Source organism: Lagopus leucura, unplaced genomic scaffold (assembly GCF_019238085.1).
Source record: "Lagopus leucura isolate 7727_CA_CO unplaced genomic scaffold, USGS_WTPT01 Super-Scaffold_100012, whole genome shotgun sequence".
Taxonomy (NCBI): domain Eukaryota; kingdom Metazoa; phylum Chordata; class Aves; order Galliformes; family Phasianidae; genus Lagopus; species Lagopus leucura.
Genome location: NW_024962267.1, coordinates 9,223,172 through 9,247,170, shown reverse-complemented (window position 1 = coordinate 9,247,170; position 23,999 = coordinate 9,223,172). Strand labels below are relative to the sequence as shown.

Genomic DNA, 23,999 nt, shown 5'->3' with positions numbered 1-23,999 from the left:
CAGAGAAAGCCAGAGAAATACAAAAGGGCAAAGCAGCAATGCTGTTTAACGATGAGATTTTACAACCCAGCGCAAAGATGTGCAGATGCTGCTGACAATCTTCCCCTTCATGTGCCTTTGCACTGAACGGGGTGGTGCCTTCAGGCACCGCATGCTCATAAAGCTATTTGGCAGATGATCTTTCCTGCCTGCTCAGTGGGGAGGAAAACCAAAGCTCTCCTCCTTGATTTGTCTGTCCATGCACACGCTGGCATGGCTTCTGCTGGCTTCAGGTAAGCAGAACAGTTTCACTGTGCAGGTCCCACTTCCTCCTGACACTGCACAGATTCCCTCCTCACTCTCCTCCAGGGAAATCAGAAGCAGCCACAGCACTTTCCTCTCCTTCCTGGTGTTGTGCCATGCCAGACAGGCAGGCAAAGCTCAGAGCCTCCCAGACTCAATGCTGTATAGCAATACAGCCCTCATCTGATCCTCCTTAAATATCTCCTATTAAACTGGACTTAGGTGAATAAATTCATAGACAATTATATGCCACCTCCATACCATATACAGCTAGGTGGTTTGACCAAGATGAGGACAGGACAAGACAAGGAGGACACAACAATCACGAACTACGAGAATGCTGGGGAGAAGAATGGCATTCTTTGAGGAGATGCTACCTCAGTAGCCCCACCTATTTCTTTCCTTTTCCATCTCCGTCTGTCTTCTGATGCTGTACATTACAGTAGTGTTCAAGATGCTCCACTGAGAATAGATTGGCAAATAGGTGGCTTTTACCTGGATTTCTCTACACTCCTGGGCATTCAGCCACGAGAAAAAAAGAAATCACTCATTTCCATTAGTGGCTGGCAATGAGACTGCATCCACTTCTTCTGGATGTAGACTTCACTGTAGCGATCCAGTCATTTGTGACTGTCAGGGCCTAATTACTGCAGTAATGTGAAACTGCAAAACTTACAAAATGTAAGCATAAAACACAACAGCCAATTGCTCAACTGCAGGCACATCCAAAGTCAGGCTATCCCAAAGCTCTGCTCCTGTCCAGATGGAAATGCTCTTGCATACGCAAAAGTGACAAGGCCTACATGTGACAGTGTGAGCCTTCAGGTTGGGCACTGCACATAACCCATCTGATGTACGCTCCATCTCACTGCAGCATAATCTTCTTAGGCACTAACAAACAATATTCTTCTCACACTGATCTCCAAAAGCTTATTGAATGTCTGGATGACTTCCTAAATGGTGAGTCCCAGCCAGCTAAACGCTCAAACCTTTCAGAAGAGCTGTGAAGAGCTGAGAGTGTCATGTTTCCTTCAAATTGAAGTTTCAGGAAGAACACGGAGATTTATGATTAGACAGATTTACCTTGAAAATACACAGGGTGCCTCAGGGAACCATACACCTAGGGGACACACTGAGGGTGCAAAAGAACAGGAACAGACGGAATACACAGAACGCCTTGCTGCTACATCAAGTAAGTGTGTGCCTGCATCCGCAGGATTCTGCTCACTACTGGGTATTCTAGCTCAGAAAGGAATACTGGTGATACAAAGAGAGTTCAGGGTGATGAAAGTTACTTCACTGGAAAATTTTCATTTGTAAAGACTGCAAAAATTAAACCGAGTCATTAGAAGGAAAGATGAATAAAAGGAGATATGATATGGGAATGTGAAAAATGGCTGTAGAGAGTTACACTGGGCAGCAATTACTATTTCATTCTTGTAATTCAAAAGGAAGTAACCAACATATTTAAAGTAGATTAAAAAAAAAAAAAAAAGGACTACAAGGACTACATTGAAGTACAGAGAACCAACCTGCAAAAATCCCTGCTACAACATGACAGGATGACAGGATGACAGGAGATGTGAGTTTTGAAGGACCATGAAAGAAGATGTTTCTTTAACCAATACAGTAAGACACAGCTAAAAAAGTGCTACATAAGCCAGTAAGTGCACAGGAACAAGTTCCAAAACAAAGGCTGACAAATACTGTTGTTTGAAGGCAGTAGCTAGACTACAGACAGACTTTTGGTTTAAAATCACACATTGAAAATGCCTACAAACATCTAATAATGTTTTTTTGTGTGTGTGTGAAAAAGCCTCTATGCATGGGTTTCCAAAAGTAAGATATTCTTTTTATTTTCGTGTTGAATAGAACACAGCATTACATATTTGTCAGTCAAACTTTGCTGTAACTCCTATGAATGCAAACAGACCAATGGAGAAAAAAAGAAGAAAAAGAGGCTACTCATTGATTTCCTACATGTCAGCACAACTTCACATCTAAGAATCTCTTCATGCTTATTTTTGCTTTGTTTTTATAAATTACCTGATTAGGAAGTCCAAGAATTGGACTGTGCAATCTTGTGAAGGTTTTTCCCAGCCCCCTGGTTCTACAGGGAGAATTTTTTCTATTTTTCTAGCTTTCTTCCCATCTTCTCTTCTGGTGTTCTCTCACTCTTTTTTCTAGCTTGTTACATCTTATGCTGTTTAGAAGTCCCATAGAAACGGGACTGAAATCTGTGAAATGCTTTCTTTTTCTTATATCCCACTGGTTTCAGCTAGAATTACTTTTGACTGAGTTGGATAAGAATTAAAAATTGAAAAAGCCTTCAGAGGATTGGTTCTTATTTCCACAGGGTTCAGTTAGGCACAGAGAAACTCTACAGGAATAGGACTTCTACTCAGTGGGACTTTGCAGCAACATGGGACTTCAGTAGCTGTGGTTGCCGCAGTGGAGACTTTCCACAGCAGTACTCCATCATTGCCAGATGGATTTCATCACTATAAACTCTGTTAGTTATGCTCTGCTGTGACCTGCTGTAATCACTGCAGAGCCAGCTTCCTCAATGTCACGTTCTCTACAAGTGGATCACGGCTCTTGCTGACATGTTCAGCGAGAGAGACTTTCTCTTTTAAAACTGAAAGTTCAATTAATTAGGACAGTTACAAAGACAGCAATACATCAGCAGAAAAGGTGACAAGATGAAATTGCAATATAATGTCTCATGCAAGAGCCAGGGATTAGGCTGATTTCCCTACACACTGGAGGGAGGGTAAATCAGAGAGTGAGAGGTACAAGGCTTAGCACTGTACCTGGGTAAAGATGCATACTGCCTTTCCATCCCTTCGAAGTGGAGATTGTATGAGCTCCCATCTGGACCTTTTCCAGGAACCTGCAGAGAGGAGAGTAATTAGACATGAAGATCAATTATGCACCCCAGCTACTAACAATGCATCTCAAAACGATAAGCAGAGAACATATGATGCTACAATATGCCAAAATCAACAGAAGAAAGGTAGGGGCTCAAAGAAGCTCCAAATCCCATACATAATCTTATCACTGCTAACAAGAAAGGCTTCTGTATCAAAGAGCTGTTTAGAACAGGTACAATCTTCAAGACTTCTCTTTGTTTGCATGCTAGCTGGGATACTGTCTCCCCTTCCCTGACTGGCTTTCTTCCTAGAATTCAATAACATGAGGAGCTAATCTAAGTAAGCATACTGCTTCTGATTCCTGCAGTGTAACTCCTTGAATCAAAGCAAGCATCTTAGTACCAAGTCTGCTGTTTTCCTCCACGCTTGTGCTTTTCTCAAGTATAAAACACGATATAAACAGGCATTGCTTTCAATCTTAACACAAATCCAGAAACTTCCCTTAACACCACTGCAAATCTAAGTATCCATCTGGGACTTATATGCATCTGGTGTGCTCTGGTGCTGTTTCAGAAGTGAAACATTAGTGCACTCAGTTAAAATGCCAGCCCACTGCTTGGTTTGTTTGAAGATGGCAACTGGAGTGGGCTAGAGAGCACAATTCTAAGCTGGAAGTCTCCAACTGGAGTACGAAATGGTGAACTTCAATGCTTTTAGCACACAGGAACTCTCCCAATTTCACTCACTCAATGCCTGCTGATGGCCCAAAGTGTTAAGAGCCTTGTTAAAATGGAGCTATTAGTCTTTTTCTCCATAAATGCAGGAGGCTCTGACTGCATTCAGTGTTTCCTACATTAGTATGTGTTCCTATTCCGGTGCTGCTAGAATCAGCAGTTTTATAAAGCAATATACTAAGAGGCCATTTAAAATCCCCTTCCCCTTTTACAGATTAATGGCAGAAAGGAAGATTTAATGCCTTTTCAAACATTTTTAACAATTCATTAAAAAGAAAAGAATAAATCACACAAAGCTTTCTGCAAATGCCTGATTGTAGAAAAACAAACAAAAATTAACATGTGCTGCACGTTCCACAGGTTAGAGCACATTTTTGTTAGCCTTGTAATTTACGCACAATAAGTCATTTTCACTGTGGAGATTTAAAAGCTATAATGGGACAGGTAGTGCACGCAGGTGTAGGAGGTCTTATCTACTTTCATACAGTAATTTTGTGTACAATCTCTCCACTACATATGCATTACATAAGTCCAATGCAAATAAAGGCATCATCCCTTCCAGCTCCTAGCAAAGCACAGGAATTATGCTTGACAAATACCATCATGTGCCTTACCACTCACTAAGGATCCAAGACACTCATAAGAGGAAAGAGTATTCAGCACAGGCTTCTTGCTATCTCCCCTTTATCCGAATCAAAACAGGAAGGAATCCTTGTGGAACTGGTGGCCACAGGAAATAACCACCTCTGATTTGAAATGATCCCTGCGTTAGCGGTGCCTGACTTCGGGTGAGTGAAAAATAACAGTAATTGCTCTACATTTCAAAAGGAGGGCAGCAGGCTAAATTCAGCATTCATTCATTTTTTCCACCAGTAGAAGTAACATGTAGAGAGAATGGACACATGCGCTCGGGCTGAGTCATGGCCGCTTTGGCTGCTCTCATGCTGCTAATTTGATCAGGTTGATAATTTCCCTTAATTCACCAGGTACAGCGGTTAGAGAGGAACCTCCTAATTTGTGCTTTTTATGAAGAACGAGGAAGGAAAAATCCAAATGTATAATTTAGTTTGCTTGGCACAAAAGCCATGTAGGATACAGCCTACCTGCGTGGCAGCAGCGAGGTTATTAACTATGTGCAGCAGCCAGATGCTTATGAGTGCAATGATGCGCCGGGTAACTCACCCTGCACCCACAGCCCTGTGCAAGCTTCACGGTGATTACTTTCACACCTACCATGAGCAGCGGCAGCCAACATGCAGGAACAGATTTAGAATTATTCAGCAGCGATCCCAAAACTTACACCACTCACAAGACAGTAAAAAAAATATTTACATTGCAAGGCCTTTTTACAGCCTGAAAACACCCCTTTACTGATGGGTTTCCTGCAGACCAGCCAGAAGGAGGTCCCCCCACCGGCTCTGTTTGTATATATGATTTGGGATCCAGTTACCATAGAAACCCCCGGCGGTGGATACAGGGCTTTTGGTTCCATCAAGCTGCTCAGTCTCCCCATCCTATATAAAACCTCAACGCTCTGGAAAGGCAAGCTCTGGCTCTCTGTCGCTAATTAAAGACTCAGCCATTTCTTCTTTCCTTCCCCCATCTGTCCATGCAGCAGTAAAAACATAGCATCGCTCAGCTGAGAGCAAAAGAGTGCCTAAAATAAAATACTACCCCAACGAGAGAGAAGTTGTGGAAATAGAAGCACCTTCCTCATTCAATTTATTTATGCTTTAGATTGAGTCCAAGCAATGGTTCTTGCTCTCTCCACAACTTATTAAGCTAAAAATTGGCATTAAAGATACTAATTAGCAAGATCAAAATATTCCAAGCTTGTCCGCCCTCCCAGCAGACAGGAAGCACACAGCTGGCCTAGGACAGGGGCATAGGTTTGAAGCACATCTTTAGTGATTTTAAAGTGATTAGGGAAGAAAACAACAGAATTGTAGCAGAAGAGTTAAAGCCTGGCAGTCCTACTCAGGCCAAAGGGACGCTGAGCATGCAGTGGCCAGTGTGGCGCTGGAGCTGGCAGGAGGGGTATTGCTCAGCTCTTGCCATCAGCACCCAGTAGCACTGGCAGAGCATAGCAATGGTGTTTCACAAACATACAGTAATGCACGATAGAACGAATGATTGGAAACACACATCTGTATTTTTAAATTAACTACATCAACTTAAAAAAAAAACCCCGTCATTATGAAGAAATCATCTCTTAGAGCAGAGCGGCCTCAAATAAATAACAAGCAAAACATGAATATGCAAAAATAACGGGGGAGAGATAAACACAGAAACAGCCATCATCCCATCAGCGCAATTAGAAGAGCAGCAGCATGCCTAAATTGAGGAAAGGAAAGCTATCTGTATTAAAAAACAACAACAAACAATTCACAAAACTCAATCCACAGGCAGTAGCAGGGGACTGGCAGGGAGAGAAGCAGGGGAGCAGGCTGGGGGCTCCTTCATCTCCGGGACAAATGCAATCTACACTTGTTGCAAGACAGGAATCTGTAGGTTCTTAATTTCCTTGCAAGACAGGAATCTGTAGGTTCTTAATTTCCCATTCCTACTCAAAAGAATAAGCAACTGCAGAGAAAACGAGAAAACAAAACGAAGTTGTACAGGTGTCAGTGAAGCTGTTCCTTTGTCAAACACAGTAACTGCAGGGTGCTTCAGAGGAGGCTTGTAAGGCACAGAAATGATAAGCAAACAGAAAGCAACCTGCTAATTCTCCCAAGGTTAAGTTCCTAGGGAAGAAAAAAAAAAAAAAAAAAGTGGACATGCACATGTAGATCAAACCGGAGAAGAAATGTCTTAGGTCACTCAAACATTTGTGCATAAGCACAAATACTGCACAAGTAGAGTACCCCTATAGGGAGGTATCTTGAAACAAACCAAGGAGTTGCCTATAGGAAAGTGCTGGGGCTGCAGAAGAGAAACATAAGCAGAAAAAGATGTACTTCATTCTAAAGCTTGAGGCTACCTGGAATACTATGCAGAAAAATGTGAGAGGCCATGTTTTTGTCTGGGAGATGCTGCATTTTGTTTCTTCTCACCTGCCTCACATTGCCTTCCACCTGGAGTATATATTCCAGGCTAAAAGCAGCAGTGGACTGAACAGCTTCCTGTGCCCGTTCTGTATGGAGCAAGGCATCCAGGTTTGGACAGCCGTTGTGGTATGAACGACAGTGAGCACGTGCATGGTGGTTCTCCATAAAAAATGGCATGACACTACTGCTGTGTTTTACATGACTGACAAGCACTACAAGACATGATCCAGCCCAGGAAGCCTGCAGAGTAAGGCATGTGCTCCACCAACACCCAAGTGCTTTGAAAATCCCACCCAGTTCTGCCTTTTGCCTGCAACTCTGTGTATAAACATGGCACACAGTGCTGCCGGATTGCTTAGCACATTTTTCAATAGCCTTGTGATCATCTGTTAAAGGATTTGATTCAGATGCTGGCTTGACCTCTGTTCTCAAAGCTCTTCTTTTGTCTGTGAGCGTTTCTAATCACATGGGTTGAGATTCAGCATGCCAAAAAGAGCCATGGTATAACGGAATGTGCCCTTTAACCTCCAGGTCTCCCCTCTGCTGAGACACAGTTGGTTTTTGTTTTCAATTAAGTGAAAACTGAAGAAAAACTCAGAGAGGTAAAAGCAGATTTGTTCTCCACCCCAGCCCCAATGTTTCACGCACAGGTGAAGAATGAAAATCCATCCATTTTATTTTTTGCATTTCAACAATCTGCCTGGCTCTAGTGACTGCCAGTCACTAGATTTAAGATTTAGGACAATCTGACACACTAACATTTTATTTAGCTGCTAAAACAGAGGTGAGTTACGTATGGCAGTAAACTGCATGTGAAATGGATGAAGTTGATGCAAGGGGTCTTCTTAATTGCTTGCTGCTATGATATCCTAATTATCCCACCCTTCAAGACCTCCTGCATTTCCACAGAAAACATGTTTTCCTCCATCCAGACTTTTTATGTTTTGCATCAAAAGGTAAAAATTAAAAATTCTAGCAGTGTTCACAATTCAAAAGAATTTTCCTCATGTTTTCCTTACATACACAAAGAGGGATGTATTTTGCTTTCCTGGTTTTGCAATGAAAGTTGAAACAGTGATTTTACGTTATTATAACACTCATCATTTCTCCCTCTAATTTGGATGGTTTTTAATAAAGCTCCATTGATTCCACTGAAAGAAATCCCTCCTGGCAAAAGCAGAACACACACGCTGATTGCTAAATATGCAGCAATTATCATATTCAGCAGCACACTTTAATATCTTATTTATAGATGTATCTATCTATAATTTGCTTTAATTAAGTTGCATTGATTTTAATGACAGAAGCAGTCCTCAAAGAAGAGCCTAATGCTATACGAGCCCATCAACACTGCTTTACTATTGTTTGGATGTGAGACGGCATCTTTCGCACTTCCTTTCGATAGTCTTATAGCGCTTTTCCTCACTAAGAGGCTGCAATGGAAAACCAAGACAGTGCTCCACAGGAACCCTCAAAAGCACCTCCGCTGGAGAGAATGCACTTTCAGCTCCCTGGTACATACTGAATTTCTACATACGACAGTTTTAAAGACTAAGGAAGGAAGCAACACCCTCCCAGAGCTGCAGAAACCTTGCATTTTGGCTCCTTCTCCATTTAACAGACATCCTGAGAGTTTGGTTGTTGGAGGTCATTAAACCATGGTCTTGAAGGTTTGTTTTGGGTAGTCTAGCAACTAATTTAAATTTATATTTCTTTTCTCAACAGAAAATAGAAGGTGAACCGACAAATGTATGTGGGTGCCAGTTCATAGCCCAAGTGTGATTTCAAAGACTTTTAAAGTTCTTTTTCTGGGCTCAGTCACAGGACGCGTTGAGCCTCCTTTCTCTTCAACACGTAGAATCATAAGGTTGGAAAGGACCTACAAGATCATCTAGTCCAATGGTCCTCCCACTACCACTGCTACCATGCTTTACATACACTCACTTCTTAGAATTTGACACAATGTTCTAGTGTTGAAGTTGTTCCAAAACACCACTTGATGCCATTAGAACTGTGGCTAACTGTCAAAATGCATCTTCAAGAGATAGAGGGAGGTACAGTTGCAGTCCAAGCAGAGTCTCATGGTCTTGGTTTGCTCTGGGTGCCATCACATACCTTGGCCCTGATTCAGGAGAGCACACTAAATGCTGATGACGGTGATTTGTTTTAATTTCAATAGCATTTGATTCTTCTTGGAGGAATTCCCAAAGCAGACATACACCTGCATCTCCCAGTAGCTGTATCTCCTTTTTGGATGAAAATACAGAGAAAACATCAGTCTCTCTGTATCCTGTACATGTTTTTACACACTCAAACACACAACATTCCAGTGATGATGACCTAGGCATCTACATCTCTGAGATAACCCCATAAGATATTACTGGTTCACATCAAATGAGGATCTATCTCAGAGACTGTTGAGTAGCTCTGTAACATTATTTATGCTGATTTCAGTGCATCACTCACTCCTAGTATTTCCTTCTTTTCTAACAAGAAAAATAAGTGCTGGCTTTTTAAATCACCACCTTTTGGAATATATCAGCACTAATTTTATAAGAATTGTTCATGTTAAAATGCAAGGGCATGATCTCCAAGGAAAAGCATCAATGTAGTTATGCAAGTACATTTTCAGTTTCTGGTCATCATTTTTCATTCACTGATTATTGCTTAAATGTTGATTAATAGTTATGTTCATGCTGCTAGAATGCATTTCCCCTGGGTGAGAAAAACAACTTTGTCTAAAGAAAAAAGTGATAGTAATCAAACCATCCTTCTTCTTCCCAATAAGAAACACAGATGCATGCTGCAGAGTTACTGATGATCTTAGCTTTGCTGGCGAGCAGTTTTGAACATTTTCGCTTAGAAAATCAGTTGCATGGCGAGCAGTTTTGAACATTTTCGCTTAGAAAATCAGTTGCATGAAGCCTGAACAGCACTTGGTCAGTTAGACTGTTAGGCAATTAAATGTTCTCCTTCTCCCTCTATATCTTACACACATACACACACACATTTACAGTCATCCCTTCTCCCTGTGCGATGAGCACCAGGAACACTGATGACAGCAGTGTTCCAACACTGGAATTAAGCAAGGCTGATTATGTCAGGATTTACTTCACCCCACTAATGCCCTACCTTGTTCAAGGAGGTGAAACTAATGGCTTAGAATTAGAGAGAGAGGAAAATTCTTTATAAAGGCAATAGACTGAGGAAAACACAAACACAGATGGGAACTTTAAAAGGGAAACAGGCTGTTCCCATAACAGTTTAAAAACATGGCAGTTGCCTTAGCTCAGTAGAAAACAAGCTCTCAGCGTTTGCCGTATCTCACAACACAAACTAGAGAGAAAATAGCAAAGATGGAGGTAAAGCCAAAAATGCACAGCCCCACAGAGATAATATTCTGCTTTCTGAACCCTAGCTCCGTGATCCCTGATCCCTGGTGCAGAAGGACTATGGTTTCCTCTGACCATGCAAAATGAGATCATTTCCTGGCCTGTGTCCTTCTCTGTGGGTGGCTTCTTCTTCCATTAGTTGGATAATATGTTTTGGTTAATTCCACCTCTTAATTGTCTTTAACGAGCACCAGATTTGCAACACCCTCACTTGCAAGCCTCTTCTCAGAGTACAGAGGCAAACAGAGGCCCTTGAGCTGAGCACAAAACTTGAAAGCAGCAAAACAAAAAAACCTCAGCACGTACAGGCATTGATTCTTTCCAACTACAAGGGGGCATTTCAATTGCTCTTCCACTGAACCAGGCCAATGTAATTAATTTCTTCCCAGCTGCTAGAGAGAATAATTTAACTTTTCACTGAGACACATTCATGATGCAATACACGCAATACATACATGCGAATGCATTTTTTTAAAGCGCATCTCTCGTAGTTGTTTTATGATACTATGCACCATTCCTCCCCCTGCACCAAACGAAACTGGTCCTTCTGCCTCAGCTTCTGTTTGAAACTCAGCTGCTTCATGTTCTTCCCAGTCTTGCATTCTTTGCTTCTCTTCTCACTGTAATTAGTTTACAAGACTACTTATCCAGATGATTACTGCTTTTAAATGACAGTCATCTTTTCTTTTACTCCAGTTCATTGTTGTGTATCATTTTGTCTTGCTATCTGAATACCCAGTTCTCTAAAGCATTTTCTCATTATGTTATCTCCCGATATAAGGCATTTTGAAATACTTCATGAGAGACACTGTACAAAGTAAATTGAATTGAATTTTCTCTCAAAGTCAGGGGCTTTCAGCATCTTTCTCTAGCTAAGTCAGCAGAGTTCTTGGCACTGGTGCCAGGGTGTAATCGCCATTCTATGCTGCACAGATACAAGCTTGTGTTCTTTTTAGGGAAAATGAAATGACAGTGTCAGAACCTGGAAAGCAAACAGGGGACAGATCAATACTTCCACTTATGCTGAGGATGGCAAATGAAAACATTTGGGGGTATTTTTGAGGTTTTAAGCACGCATGTAAGGATAATGCCATTTTGTCCTACCTACCTACATCTGCTGTTGGTGCTGAATGCACTTGCAGGGGGTACGTGCATGCGTATGCCTGCACAGAAAGAGGGAGGGAAGGGGGAAATAGCAGGGCATGAAACTAAATTGCAGAGCAAGTAGTGGAAATAGACAGTGAAAAGCTTCCTGCAGGCAGGCAGCTTCACAGGGGAGAAAGAGCCTTTCATTGTCTATAAAATCATGCCTTGCTGGAGGTCCTCAAGAGTAGAAGGGGTAGCGCCTAAAGGCAGTAAATCTCTTGCTGTTGTATTATTACATTCTAAACACTTAGCTACTGTACAAACCAGCACACTGCTTCAAGAGAAGAAAAGAAGGAAGAAAAGGGGAAAATGAACAAAGGGAAGAAGCGGAAGATGGCAATAAAATTGGGAAATAACCCCCCACCACACCTTTCCCCAAGAATAGTTCACATCAAAGAGAAAGAGCAGAGTGAATGGTCACAGAGTTAAAAGTTAGCCTCAACTCCTTCCGTTGTGACTTGACACCACTCTGGAAGAGTATTGCTAGAATGTGAATGGTTAGCTTGTAGCACAGGCTATTAAATCCACCCTAATCCTGTTAAACACAGACACCACTAAAGAGAGGCGCTCTCTCAGTGGCATTATGACAAAAGCTCTCCACACTGCAAATTCAATATGGTTAACAAAAAAAAAGTCCCAAACCTGGATTAATACTGAGCAAACAACATCAGCATAAGCAAGCTTAGAGAGAGGAATTGCTTTCCATATGCTGTGGCATCAGGTTCCTCCGGATCTTCAGACACCAATCTGTAAATGTTACAGACATTGTTTCTCCTGCTTGCAACTGCTGTTGGGTGGCGACCTTCTTTGCTTGCTGATACCAATTTAGCAGTTGGTACAGCTTCTCTGTGATTTGGTACTGTCTGTTGTTTGCTGGTACCAGATGGATACCAGATGGGTAACTGTGGGCAATGGTTCCTCTGTGTTCCAGTCCCAAAATCACTGCCTATAGGGTCAGTCTCGTCAGTTGACTCCTAAATGGCACTTCAAAGCACCATTCTGAAAAACCTCAACATCTGTTCCTTACTCCTAATGACCTCAAAAAAATGTTGTAGACATACTTTCCTTTAGCCAGGAGTTACCACGCATCTGCAGGAAAAATACAACCTTGCAGATGCTCACAGCCATCAAACTCGCTCCTCGCTAATGGCAGCTCCAGAAGCCACCACCTCAGCTCTGAAAGTCAGCGCTGAACGTGAAGTGTAATCAATACGTTCTTTTCTGAGGTAGCCCCACAATGTAGGAGCTGAGATATTTCAAGGCATTTGTCAAACACCACTTTCAGCAGTGAAGTGGAAGAACAAGAAAGCAAAAAACTGAAAATGCCTTTGAAAGGCAGCTGAGAAACTTGAGGGCCAAGCGTAAAGCAGGGAGCAAAGCGAGGACTGAGAAAGTGATGGAAGAGATCTGCTTTAAGTATTAATCTGCGATTGGTCTTTCACGATGTTGACTTGGTCGTCAAAGTTTAGACAGGAGCTGAAAGGCCAGTAACAGTTGAGAATACTGCCTGTTGACATTATTTCCTACGTTATTTCATACAACTCCTTCTGAGAAAGGGAAGAAAGTTTATTTAGGACAGTATGGGAGCATTCTGGTAAATTCTCTACATGTGCTACAGGAGAACACTCTCTACAGAAAAATACAGCTGACATCAAAGCATATTCCCCACCCCCTGTCTTGTTTCATGGAGAAGTTATGATAAACAGGTTATGTGTTCCCCTAAGGTTACCATGGAAACTCATTCTTTTCAGGCCATCATTTGCAAAGGTAAAATTTGCATTAAAATGTGATGGAATTTGATTTTGTGCATGTGTGTGTGAAACTCAAGTGGGGTCATGCTACTACGCAGTATAGCTATTATTTCTAACTCAGGAGCATACGCTGAAGGGAGAGATCTATTAATCCGTGTAAACACCTCAGTGACCAAATTACAGTTTAATTGCTAACTTGACAGGTATCTTCCTAGCAAATTAAGAGAAATACTTTGAAAATTAGCTTCATATGCAAATGTAAACGTTAATACTGATTCACTGGTGGGTACCACCAGATAGCATTTTGTTAAATTCCCCTATAATCATTCCACAGGAAAGATTGAATTTAGATTGTCACAATGACTTTGTTTTGATGATGGCAGACCAGGCATAGAAAGCACAAGCATGTATTTCAAATTACACATTTTTATCTTATCTTGAAGGAGTTATCATCAAATTATAAATGCAATGGGATATAGACATGCTTAATGCAATACAAGTAATTTCTGGGTCTCCTCAGAGCATGCTTTGCTTGCCTTGTTTTGAGTTACATCTTGCACCTTCTAAGTCAATTTCAGTTTAGGTGTCTTCTGCTATGACTTTTCTTTAAATACTTGATGGTACAAAGCACACACCCAATCCTGGCCTTCCAGGCGACCATTTTCCTTCAGAGCCACTGCCATTACTTGTCAGGCACAGAATTGGTTTTCCTAACACAGCAGCGCATTACTTACACTGGTAGTTTTGGCAGTCATTATTACCAGCTTATCAAGAAAACAGATGAAAAGACCATACTGAGAAAAACCTTAGGATTACTCACTAGATGGTGAGATACCAGTATTAGAAGAGAGAAGAGATACCAGTATTTTCCCTTCTTCTCCGTTGTATCCATTCACAACACATGTTCAATCTAATATACTACCTAATGAAATCCATGATTTTCTGGGGCACTGGACTATGTACGTATCAGCTGTCTTGAACAGCAGACCCCCTTGAAGACAGGACTTATATTGCTCCTCCAAAGGCAGATAACCCAGTACAATTTGGATTACAGAAGACTTAACACCTTAAATTATACAGGACTCAGCTGGAATGGCTCTACTTAATATTGGGCGACATGGCACTTTACTCAGAGCAGGTTGTTTGAAAAGTAGTAAAACCAGACAGCAGTATTCATAATTCTTGCATTCTTATAGTTAATTAATATAGCTGAATAAATAGTGAATTATATAAGTGTCTCAAAAAAAGTCAAAATCAGCCCTCCAGGTTAAGAAACACAGTGTAGGTATTTCATCAAACACATTTTTGTACTTGCAAATTCCTACTTACAAATTCAATTTACTAATATAACCAAGAACATTAAAGGTGGTGTTTAAAAAAGCAAACAATGAAATAAATCAATTTCTATCTTTTTCAGAACTTCTCAAAACTCGGCACATTCAATAGAAAAACTGTGTTTCAGCTGGATCCCATACTGAGAAAGAAAAAAGCACTTAGCACTTCTTTTTACAAGTGTTCTTTGATAATAAGAGACAAGGCTAAAAGTTTAAAAGAATTGGTCCTGAGTAGAAAAGCCAAACTCATGTACAGCATCAGCCTTACCGGGTAAATGGCATTCTCATTCCCATATTTTGTACTTTATTTTAATGCAATCTTGATATTAGATTAACATCTGCACTACAGACCTTAGACTGGGAACTAATAAAGTTATCCACCCAATCTCTCAGTGTCTGAGTCAGTGACTTTCTTTTTCATTTTAAATAATTATAACGTAGTCTGTTTGCTGAGAAAAAATAGAGCCTTTATATATTCATAGATAATTGCTTATATCCAGCAACCAGTGATATATTCTAATTGCTTTTCACACCTTGGCTGTGAAGATATCTTGAACTTTTTAGTGTTTTTAACTGAAAGACAACAGCATAGCCAGAATACTGACACCTTGGCTGCTGAAACTGTGCCTATGATGTAATTTAACAAGCAGTTCTTCTAATGCATTTTGCAGTGAGGAACTCCAACAAAACTCAAGAAGACCCAAGACCTACTGCTTAGATCTTATGCTGCAATAATGAGAAGTGCTACACATGTACACTGCAAGATTTCAATCAGAAGTCAAAAGTAATCGAAAGTCCATTATTTCAGTTGGCTTCTGTCACACACTGAACTACAAAAAAAAAAAAAAAAAAAAAAAAAAAGATCTGTACCCTGTAACAGCCTCAATGACCTAGTTGTATTGCTTGACCTGGCTTCTTTCAAGTTCAATCCTGTTCTGCACACTCTGGGCAACTGATGCAGTTTCCCTCTCTGAGGTCATTCTACTTTCCATTATGGTAAATGGTCAAATTTTGCAGTTCTTTGTCAAAATCCTTACGTTTCAGTGGAATGTTAAAACTAGCAGGCAGACCTGGACAATGACCAGCATCTCTTGGCCACAGGTTGCTGTCTCGGACAACAGTACTAGGCAACTCTTTGGATCAACAATATTTTTGAGAGAAGAGATTTCTTTTTAATCAGCAACATACTGAACAAGGACATAATCCAGGGAGACTAAACTGTGAGAACTCAAAAAGAAGTCAACCGTGTCAGCATCTATGTGAAAAACACACTGAATCCCTGGTAGGAAAGGCAGAGCCTCCACCCTATGCCTAAGAAAAAGGGTCAAGTATGAGGCCTGGTTTCAGGTCCAATCTAATAAATACCTTAACTACATGCTTAGCTTCAGCCATGAGTTTCAATAGCATTACAAACTTGTCTCATGATTTAGAAAAATCAGTGCTGTTGTAACCGGGGCCTCCTTCCAGAAATTGAAGCAGGTCTCTTACTAATAGCCTGAGGAAGAGGAGGTCAATTTTGAAAGGAAACTACATTTTTTGGCCCTTGTAGCCAGACCCACGAGCAGCTGTATTTGATTCTATAGCATGTGGGGCACTGACTTGCTGGAGGTCAGGACTAAGCTGTCATGCAGAAGTACATTTCACTGAAGACAAGGGAAGGTTCAAAGTGCAATGTGTTGGTGTTAAAATCTCAATTCTCTTCTGCCTTTGCCACGTGATGCTGGCCTGAGATTTGACAATGCACACACATGTTCAAGGCAAGTGGCCACACAGTCGTGTCTGTGTGGGGATTAACAGGTAGCTGAATAACTGTTAAAGCCTATGCTGGCAGAAGCTTGCCAAAAATGAAGCAAATCACAAAGACCCAGTGGTCATGCTGCTTAGAACTGCAATGCTGCTTTGCATAGGCCCACAGGCCAGTTTGCAGACTAGCTCTGAATGTGCTGTTGCTGTGCCCATCCAGCTGTGCCCTAAAGGATAAAAGCTGCAGAGCCAAGTCCTGCCTGTGTGCACAAGAGCAGTCCACCACGCTGTACAGCATGGATTACTTTTCTCCTCATCAATATAATTACCAATTAGAGGTTTGTTTCCTGCCTTCCCAAACTTACTGGCAAATTAGGGAAAACATATAAAACAGAAAACCTCTGGGGCTCTTCACAATGTATCAATGTGATCTGTGTCAGCTGTTGTGGTCTCTGTGATACCACAACAACCAAGTTCACAATTTGGGCAACATCAGAAGAATGTCCCCTAGGTGTGAGGGACATGACCACCAGAGCATGCGTAAATGTGCACCCAGCAGGGCTGCCCACTTTCCTCATGCTTCCTCCTGCTATCTCTACAAAAACTTCTGACTTTGTCCTCAGAATCCCCCCCTTGTGATTAAATAAGACAAAAAGCAGCCACGTGGTGAGGTACTTTGTGGAAAAGATGACATGATGTATGCCTGGAGTTCACAGAATATTCTAGGTTATAAACTGTACCAGTGGGCTTTGATAAGACGACATATGGCACCAGAACTGTTTCCCCCTGGTAAACAAGAGTGTGTACATAGTGTTAGCACGAAGGCAAGAGCATCCCAGATTCCCCTCTGGTTCAGCTTCACTATGCCAAATTCAACCTTTGTGTAAGTAGGAATGACTCCAAACAAGTATAAGAATCACTCATTATTACTAGTATTAATGGAGCTGAGTTTGGCTCTCCTTGCATGTGCCATTTGGAATAGTTTATTTTTCACATGAGGTTTGGCAGGGATTTCTCTAAAATAATTTCCCTCAGAACCCACCCTCAAATCCAGCCTGCAAATTTCAAAACATCTCTGCTTCCTAAGAACAGCTTTTTAGAATACAACCCAATCTGAAGCCTTTGTCACACAGAGTTAAGTAGAGACCATAAAAAGTTTTTGATTGGTGAGCTAATCGTGCATCCTCATAAAGCACTTCAGATCACGTCAATTAATGTGTTGTAAAAACATATACTCAAATACTTCTGATCCAGAATTTTCAAAGCAATTACATCTTAAGCCATTGTCTTTTTCTTTCTTTTTTTCTTTCATTTTTTTAATTTGATGTTTTTACTGACTAATAGTCTGTGGGCTCAAAGTCTTGGATTCACAGCAGTTTCTGCTATATGGTTTCACAAAGTACATAAAATTATCACTTCTCCCATTGCACTAGAAGACAGGAATGTTGTTATTTTGGAAATTGGAATTTTGGTTTCTAACCATGATCCAACACAAATGTTAGTGTGATTTGGGAACCCAACCTATTTGACATGCAGCATCCTGAACTCGGAATGAATTGATCACGAAAAGTACAAACAAATCCTTATTCATCCTGAACATAAGCACAGAACCCCTTGACACAGTATGGAAAAATAATACAGTCCTAAACATTCCTTTCTTTTTTCTTTTTTTTTTTCTTCTGTTTGATTCTTAGGCTTGGCTTCCTGCCACAGTAAAGTAGTTGGCCTATACACAGACAGGCAGAATTCTTCTTTTGTACTCTCAACTGGGAACTGACAAAACTCAGTACATTACAGATTTGTTTCAATCAAAATGTTCACAGCCAGAACCCAGAGGCAGATTTTCTTACATCTTTAGGCTACTTATCAACTTACAAACCTGATTTGCAAATAAAAAAGCAACTCTTAGAGCCACTTAATATGTAGTTTAGAACAATGAAGCTGATGTGGCCACTAACAGGTGGAGAATTATTTGCAGTGTGGCCTGTGTTACTCGTACTGCTCGAATGTACACAATAAGGATAGAATTTCAAGAATTTACTGCCACCCTGAAGGAAAGAATTGATGTTAAATAACTGGATTTGTACAAAGTCTGTAAGACAATCCAACTAAATCCTCAAATACACGATTAATTCCTCATTATTTAAATGTTCTTAAATAGAAGAGTACATGCATACTTTGTAGCTTATCTTGACATCTTCCTCTCTATTTCTCATGATCTGTTACTACACTATGACTACAAATCCCTGAAAAAAACTGTTTCATGAAAAGAATCTCCAACTCCTAGGGAGATTGCCTGCATTTTTGCAGCTTACTCTAGTTCTCTCAGCATTTCACCGATACTGCAGTATCCAGTAATACACATACAGACATATTAAGCTTTTTTTCCTGTAGTCCCAATGGATTTAGGATTAGATTTCTATAGAATATTTTCATGATTGCTTTCACTATTTATGTTCTGCTAAGACATCAACATGTACACACATCTGAACTCTGTCTTCAGGTGATTACTTTCCAAAAGACATCCTAAGCGTCAGAAAATTTTAGGGCAATCTCACAACTGACAACAACAGGTATCCTTTTTCCCAAACAGCATTTACACTGACCTTCACCCTACCCTTCGGTCAACTAGATCTAGCTGGGGTTTACTTTAAGCCCTGTGATCCACTCTGTGAAACTATGCCCATCGTTTTTCTAGTTGTAAATATGAAAAACAAGGCGGGGGAGGGGGGGAGGGTGAGAGGTTGAGGGGGAAGCAGGTGCAAAGGAGTCCAAAGGATGCAAAACTCAGCAACAAACCAAAGCACAAAGAAAGTGGAAATGAATTTTGAAGGATCTGACTGTATAGCACAGACAGCGCTGTATACACGTGTCTGTTTATGGAGACACACGAAACTGAATTATTCAGTTACTTAGAAGAAGAACAGACTGTGGGGAAGGGAGAGCAGAATGAAGGCGCAAGAGAGCAAAAAATTCATCCAGCAACAGATGAGAGGAACAGAAGAGGACTGGAAAATGGATACATGGTGGGAGAATGGATGATGAGAGAATAGCAGTCCTATTTAGAATGAATTTTTGACCTTATTTTTAAACATTTATGGATCCCAATTGCCTGTCATGAGATCATTTTGCCTTACAATGCTGGCTTTTTAGTCAGCTTTGCAGTTTAACTTGATTTATCCCACTTAAAAAAAAAAAAAAAAAGTAGATTGTTAGAAATACCCCTTCTATTAGAAATTCTGTCCCATTACAGTGTCAGCTAAAGGCCACTTGTCAACGTCAGCTTTATCAGATGGAGATTTGCCCCATGAGTTCTCAAATACTTTTTTGGAGGACAAGACCCAGCGTCCATTTCTGAGGCTGCTGATTTGTGACAGGATAGCGTCTTCTGAAATTATCCTCTGTTATTTCCCAACTTATCTGCATGTTTTGTGAGATAGTGAGTAGTGATTACAGCAGCTGCTGTACATTAGAAAGAAATCATACAGAAAAGCTGGCTTAGGTAATACAATTGACAGACAAAAACAAAGAATGAACGAATTGAGTATTAAAAATATATACAGAGATCCAGGATCTCCTTTCCAGCTGCAGCTTCCCTGGTGACATTGCCTCCCGTGTGAAGCAAGAAAAACCTGTACCAGAAGGTATTCCTCCTCTTCAGCTGTCTACTGATTCTTTAAAGAAAGATCTGATGTCCTGAAGTTTTTATTTACAATTATGCAATTAGTCATCAACATGTTTCTTCACTGATTGAATAAAGATGGAAAAAATCAGCTGGTGTTCTGTCTGTATCACACTGTGCTTCTCAGGGTCAGCAGCCTGAGGCGGGTGACATGACATTGCTTACAAAATATCTTGAGGACTTTCCAAGCAAGATGCTTTGAGACATTTGTTTTACTTTGAATATTTAGATCCTAATTTTTATCCTTTGTTTTTGTTTGAATGGATTGATGTAACATGTATTTTAACAGTAAAATCACATGTAGGAGTAGAACTGAAGAAATATCAGCCAGGAGTCAGAAGAAAACAAGCTGTGGCCACAGTATTATAGAGACCAAAAGACTGCCTGTGAAAGCCTGGCTGGGAGGATCAATGGATGATATTGTTGCAACGATGAGACCAGAAGTCTTTGAAATTTGTAAACCACTTCAACGAGAGAAACTTGCAGCAACAAACTTCAGTGCATTAAAGCCCTTGAGGTAAACTCCCATTTTTAAGCAGACTGCAATTCCTCACAACAAAAAGTGTTTAAAAATATTCTGTATTTGAAGGACGAAAAGAAACAATCCTGGTGCCACTATTATTAATCAGTTCAAGATTGAGATACTCAAAGCTCCCTTTCAGCTGCTCTGATTAAGGACAACTTGCCTCATAGGAAAAGTAAGGCTTTGGAAATCAGTAATCTTGGGGTATTATACCTAATAGGAAAGGCTTAAAAAGGATTACCTGGAAGAAACCTTTATGAATCTTAGGAAACTACACTGGGCCATAAATATCAGCCTTCTCTGAGGATTAATAAAGCTTTATCAGTTTCAGATAAGAAGTAAAAAAACCTCAGTCTGCTGAAGAGGTACCACTAGGCCAGTCCAGGTTCTCAGTTCAGTTTACAAAAGCTATTCAGAAGAAGAATGGCAAATTCAGGTCACACAATCTAAGGCAGTAGATTGAAGTTAACCTCTCAAAGAAAAGAATTACTTCACTGAAAGTGAATTTTTCAGCAACTGATTCAGAATAATATATATTTTTTCCTTGGGGAGGGAGGGAAGTGGGGTTAATGGACAAATAAGGACAACGATTTACGCAAGCACAGCCCCCTCTGACCTTTATCTATGTGATTGCAATAAAGTCTATAGTGTCACATAGGTATTGCTTTGTCTATAATCCCAATCACTGAAGATTTCATTTCAGATTTTGTACCAATAGTTTGGAGTACCATTAAAAACAATGTTAGCTCAAAGCCCAGGTGTACTTAGATTTTTAAGATTTTTAATATATCATGCCTCTTTTTTAACTCAAATTTCAAATTTAGCATACATTGCACCGTATCATTTTTGAATGCCAGTTGATTATAATTACTTGTAAAGAGAGTCCAACTCTGAAATCTGTTCAGGTGGAGCTCATGAGTGCCATAATTGTCATCCCATAGACTACAGCTGTTGCATTTATTTAATACATTAAAAAATCTAGCACTCTTGACTTAATTTCTGGTTCTACCACAGGTTACACTTCAGCAATGAGTAGATAACACGTCTTCGTGTAGTGAGAGTCCTACGTGTGTAATCAGGAATACAGTATGCCTGTAACATTTGACCACTATAACAGTATAGTGGTAAAATATTTTAAGATCTTTTGATGGAGTAGGAGCAAATTATTCCATTTTTCACCTTACGGAAGTGACTGAGAATGTATCACAGCCAGATTGCTATTGTCCTGCAAGCAGAAAGAAGGGCAGGGTAGACATGCCTGTACTTCCTCCCTCTCATTTTGCATAGGTAAGCACAGTGAGAGTCTGTTCTTCCAATGCTGTCATTACCCCACGGAAACACCTGCTGAAAAGCCTTGATGCTATCACATGTGACAAAGTTTGGCAAGGACTGCATACCTTGGACCTCAGGAGAGAGGAAGCCCGGACCTACACCAAAGGCAGTAAACAAACACAGCATTCTCAGCCAAGTTTTCATGTTATCAGTGTTTGCTTGAGGTAGAAGAGTTGGCATTAAACATTTCTCCATTTCCGTAAGCCCCCCAAATTCATGATAAACTGACACAGGATATCTAGAAAATACAAATAAATCAGTTTCTTCTGCAAACCCTGAACATGCAAGAGCCCTGTGCAGCATATTGTGGACATACCCAACGGTGGTCGCAATCAGACAGCTGTGTTCGTCCTTCATCGTCCTCATAGAAAGGCAAGCCCTCCCGCCTGGCCTGATGGTACTCCTTCCGTAGCTTCTGGATTCGGTCAGCATTCCCACCACCTGCACAGCCACTGAGAAAGATAAAAGATGCTAAATAAAACTCGTATATCTACACAAATTAAAACAATGTTCAGATACCCACATGAGCGCACATGCAATGCCCACACCTGATACAAATGGACTGTGAACATTGGACTCTTAATTTCCATAGCGCCCGCTGGCTCACATCAGCCCTATTTTTGCCTTCCCATATTAAAAAACTCTTAATTGCGAATTTGATCCCCCTTTTTAAAAAAGGCTGTCCCTGTCCAAAGAACTTAACAATCCCAGCACAAGACAAGAGACAACAGATGGATGCAGACAGATGGGGGAGCACAAGGAAACTTTTAACATTCCTATGAGCAGCTATAAATGGCTATCATATTTTAATAATAATGATGATGATAAGCTGCCAGGAAAACGTTCCCTTTTGCTCCCATGCAAAATGTGGAATTTCCCTAAAATTACATTTGTTCAAGGTAAAGAATAGACAATACTCACGGAGAAGCACAGAAAGAAGTTTTATCTCATAAAAAACAACCTCGCTGCCAACTATAGTAAGAACTAAAACATCAGCCATGAATACAGAGGTGAGGCGAAAGAGATGGGAAAGCACACTACTGAGTTTTGACACCATTTTTTAAGGGTAGTAATTAATCAGTAACTTCACAAAGACTCAATTCTATGCTGGAAACACTGCAAGCTGCCTTGGTAAAGGCTAGCGGAGTTGCTTATCAGAAGGATTAAAAAACAATCCTGAAAATCCCTAGGAATTCTAGTAAAATAAAATACAGGCACATGAAAATGAATAAATTAAAAGCTTCTCAGACCTATTTCCAGCCCTACTCTAGCTACTGGAAAGCACACTGTCTGCGTTGCTCAGTAGCATTTACTGATGTTCAGAGGGAATTGTAGAATTTCTTTGTGGCAACTTTAAACTCACACTGCTGTTGTTGCAGCACGTATTCATACATTCTCTTAACCTCAGCTTCATCACACCTGTAAGCAGCTACAGAGTACAGACTTATTCACTTGAGCTCTGCAGAACATCTTGTCACACTGTACTCCACTAAGAGCTGGCCAGAATCTAGGTAAGCCTTTTGTATGTACTGCATAGCAAACTGAATTTGGAAAGTACATAGAGAAGACTAGACATAAAGCCATCAGTTAAATAATACATATTTTCTAATAGCAAACAGCAATCTAGAATAGTGGATAAATTACTTTTGAAACTAATTATGAATGGAGGGGAATCCCATGTAGGGTGCAAGTGCAACAGAGTATGCAGGGCTGGAAGTGTTTCCTGGCAGCACCAGTGTGTTTCCACAAAAAATCAAATGATTAAATTACTTGTCTTCCCCAGATCCCAAGCTACCCAGCCCCTCTATTCTACAAAGCCCCTGAGGTTTCAAGCTTCTCTGGCTGACTTACTGAGCCCTTCCAGAACATTGGACATTTTTCTTATCATCTGCTGAGACAGTGCGGAAAGCTTGCACAAGCATCGTGGAGTATTGAAAAAAACCACCAGTACATTCCCTTTTCCCTATGATTCTTTCCATGAATTGTTGTCAAATAGCAGAGAACCATCTCCAGTTTGCAAAATACTCAAACTAAGGACTAGCTAATTGGGGATATCACTTGTGAACAGTGAAGCTTGGCCCACTGTGAGCAATACAATACCTGTGAAATCGCCAGACTTCCCTTGTGACTATAGATAAAGACTTTAATTATAGCTGGTAG

The 23,999-nt window shown here is 40.6% G+C and overlaps 1 protein-coding gene across 1 annotated transcript in view; it reads right to left on the bottom strand.

The window, feature by feature from the left end:
• The window catches only part of PARD3B (par-3 family cell polarity regulator beta), a 371,446-nt gene that overhangs the window by 24,575 nt on the left and 322,872 nt on the right, over positions 1-23,999 (bottom strand). Inside the window, exons 21-22 of the mRNA XM_042874585.1 lie at positions 22,156-22,291; positions 3,096-3,175 (exon numbers count right to left, since the gene is read on the bottom strand). Of these exons, the coding sequence (XP_042730519.1) occupies positions 3,096-3,175; positions 22,156-22,291 (216 nt within the window). The remainder of the gene's footprint in view (positions 1-3,095; positions 3,176-22,155; positions 22,292-23,999) is intronic.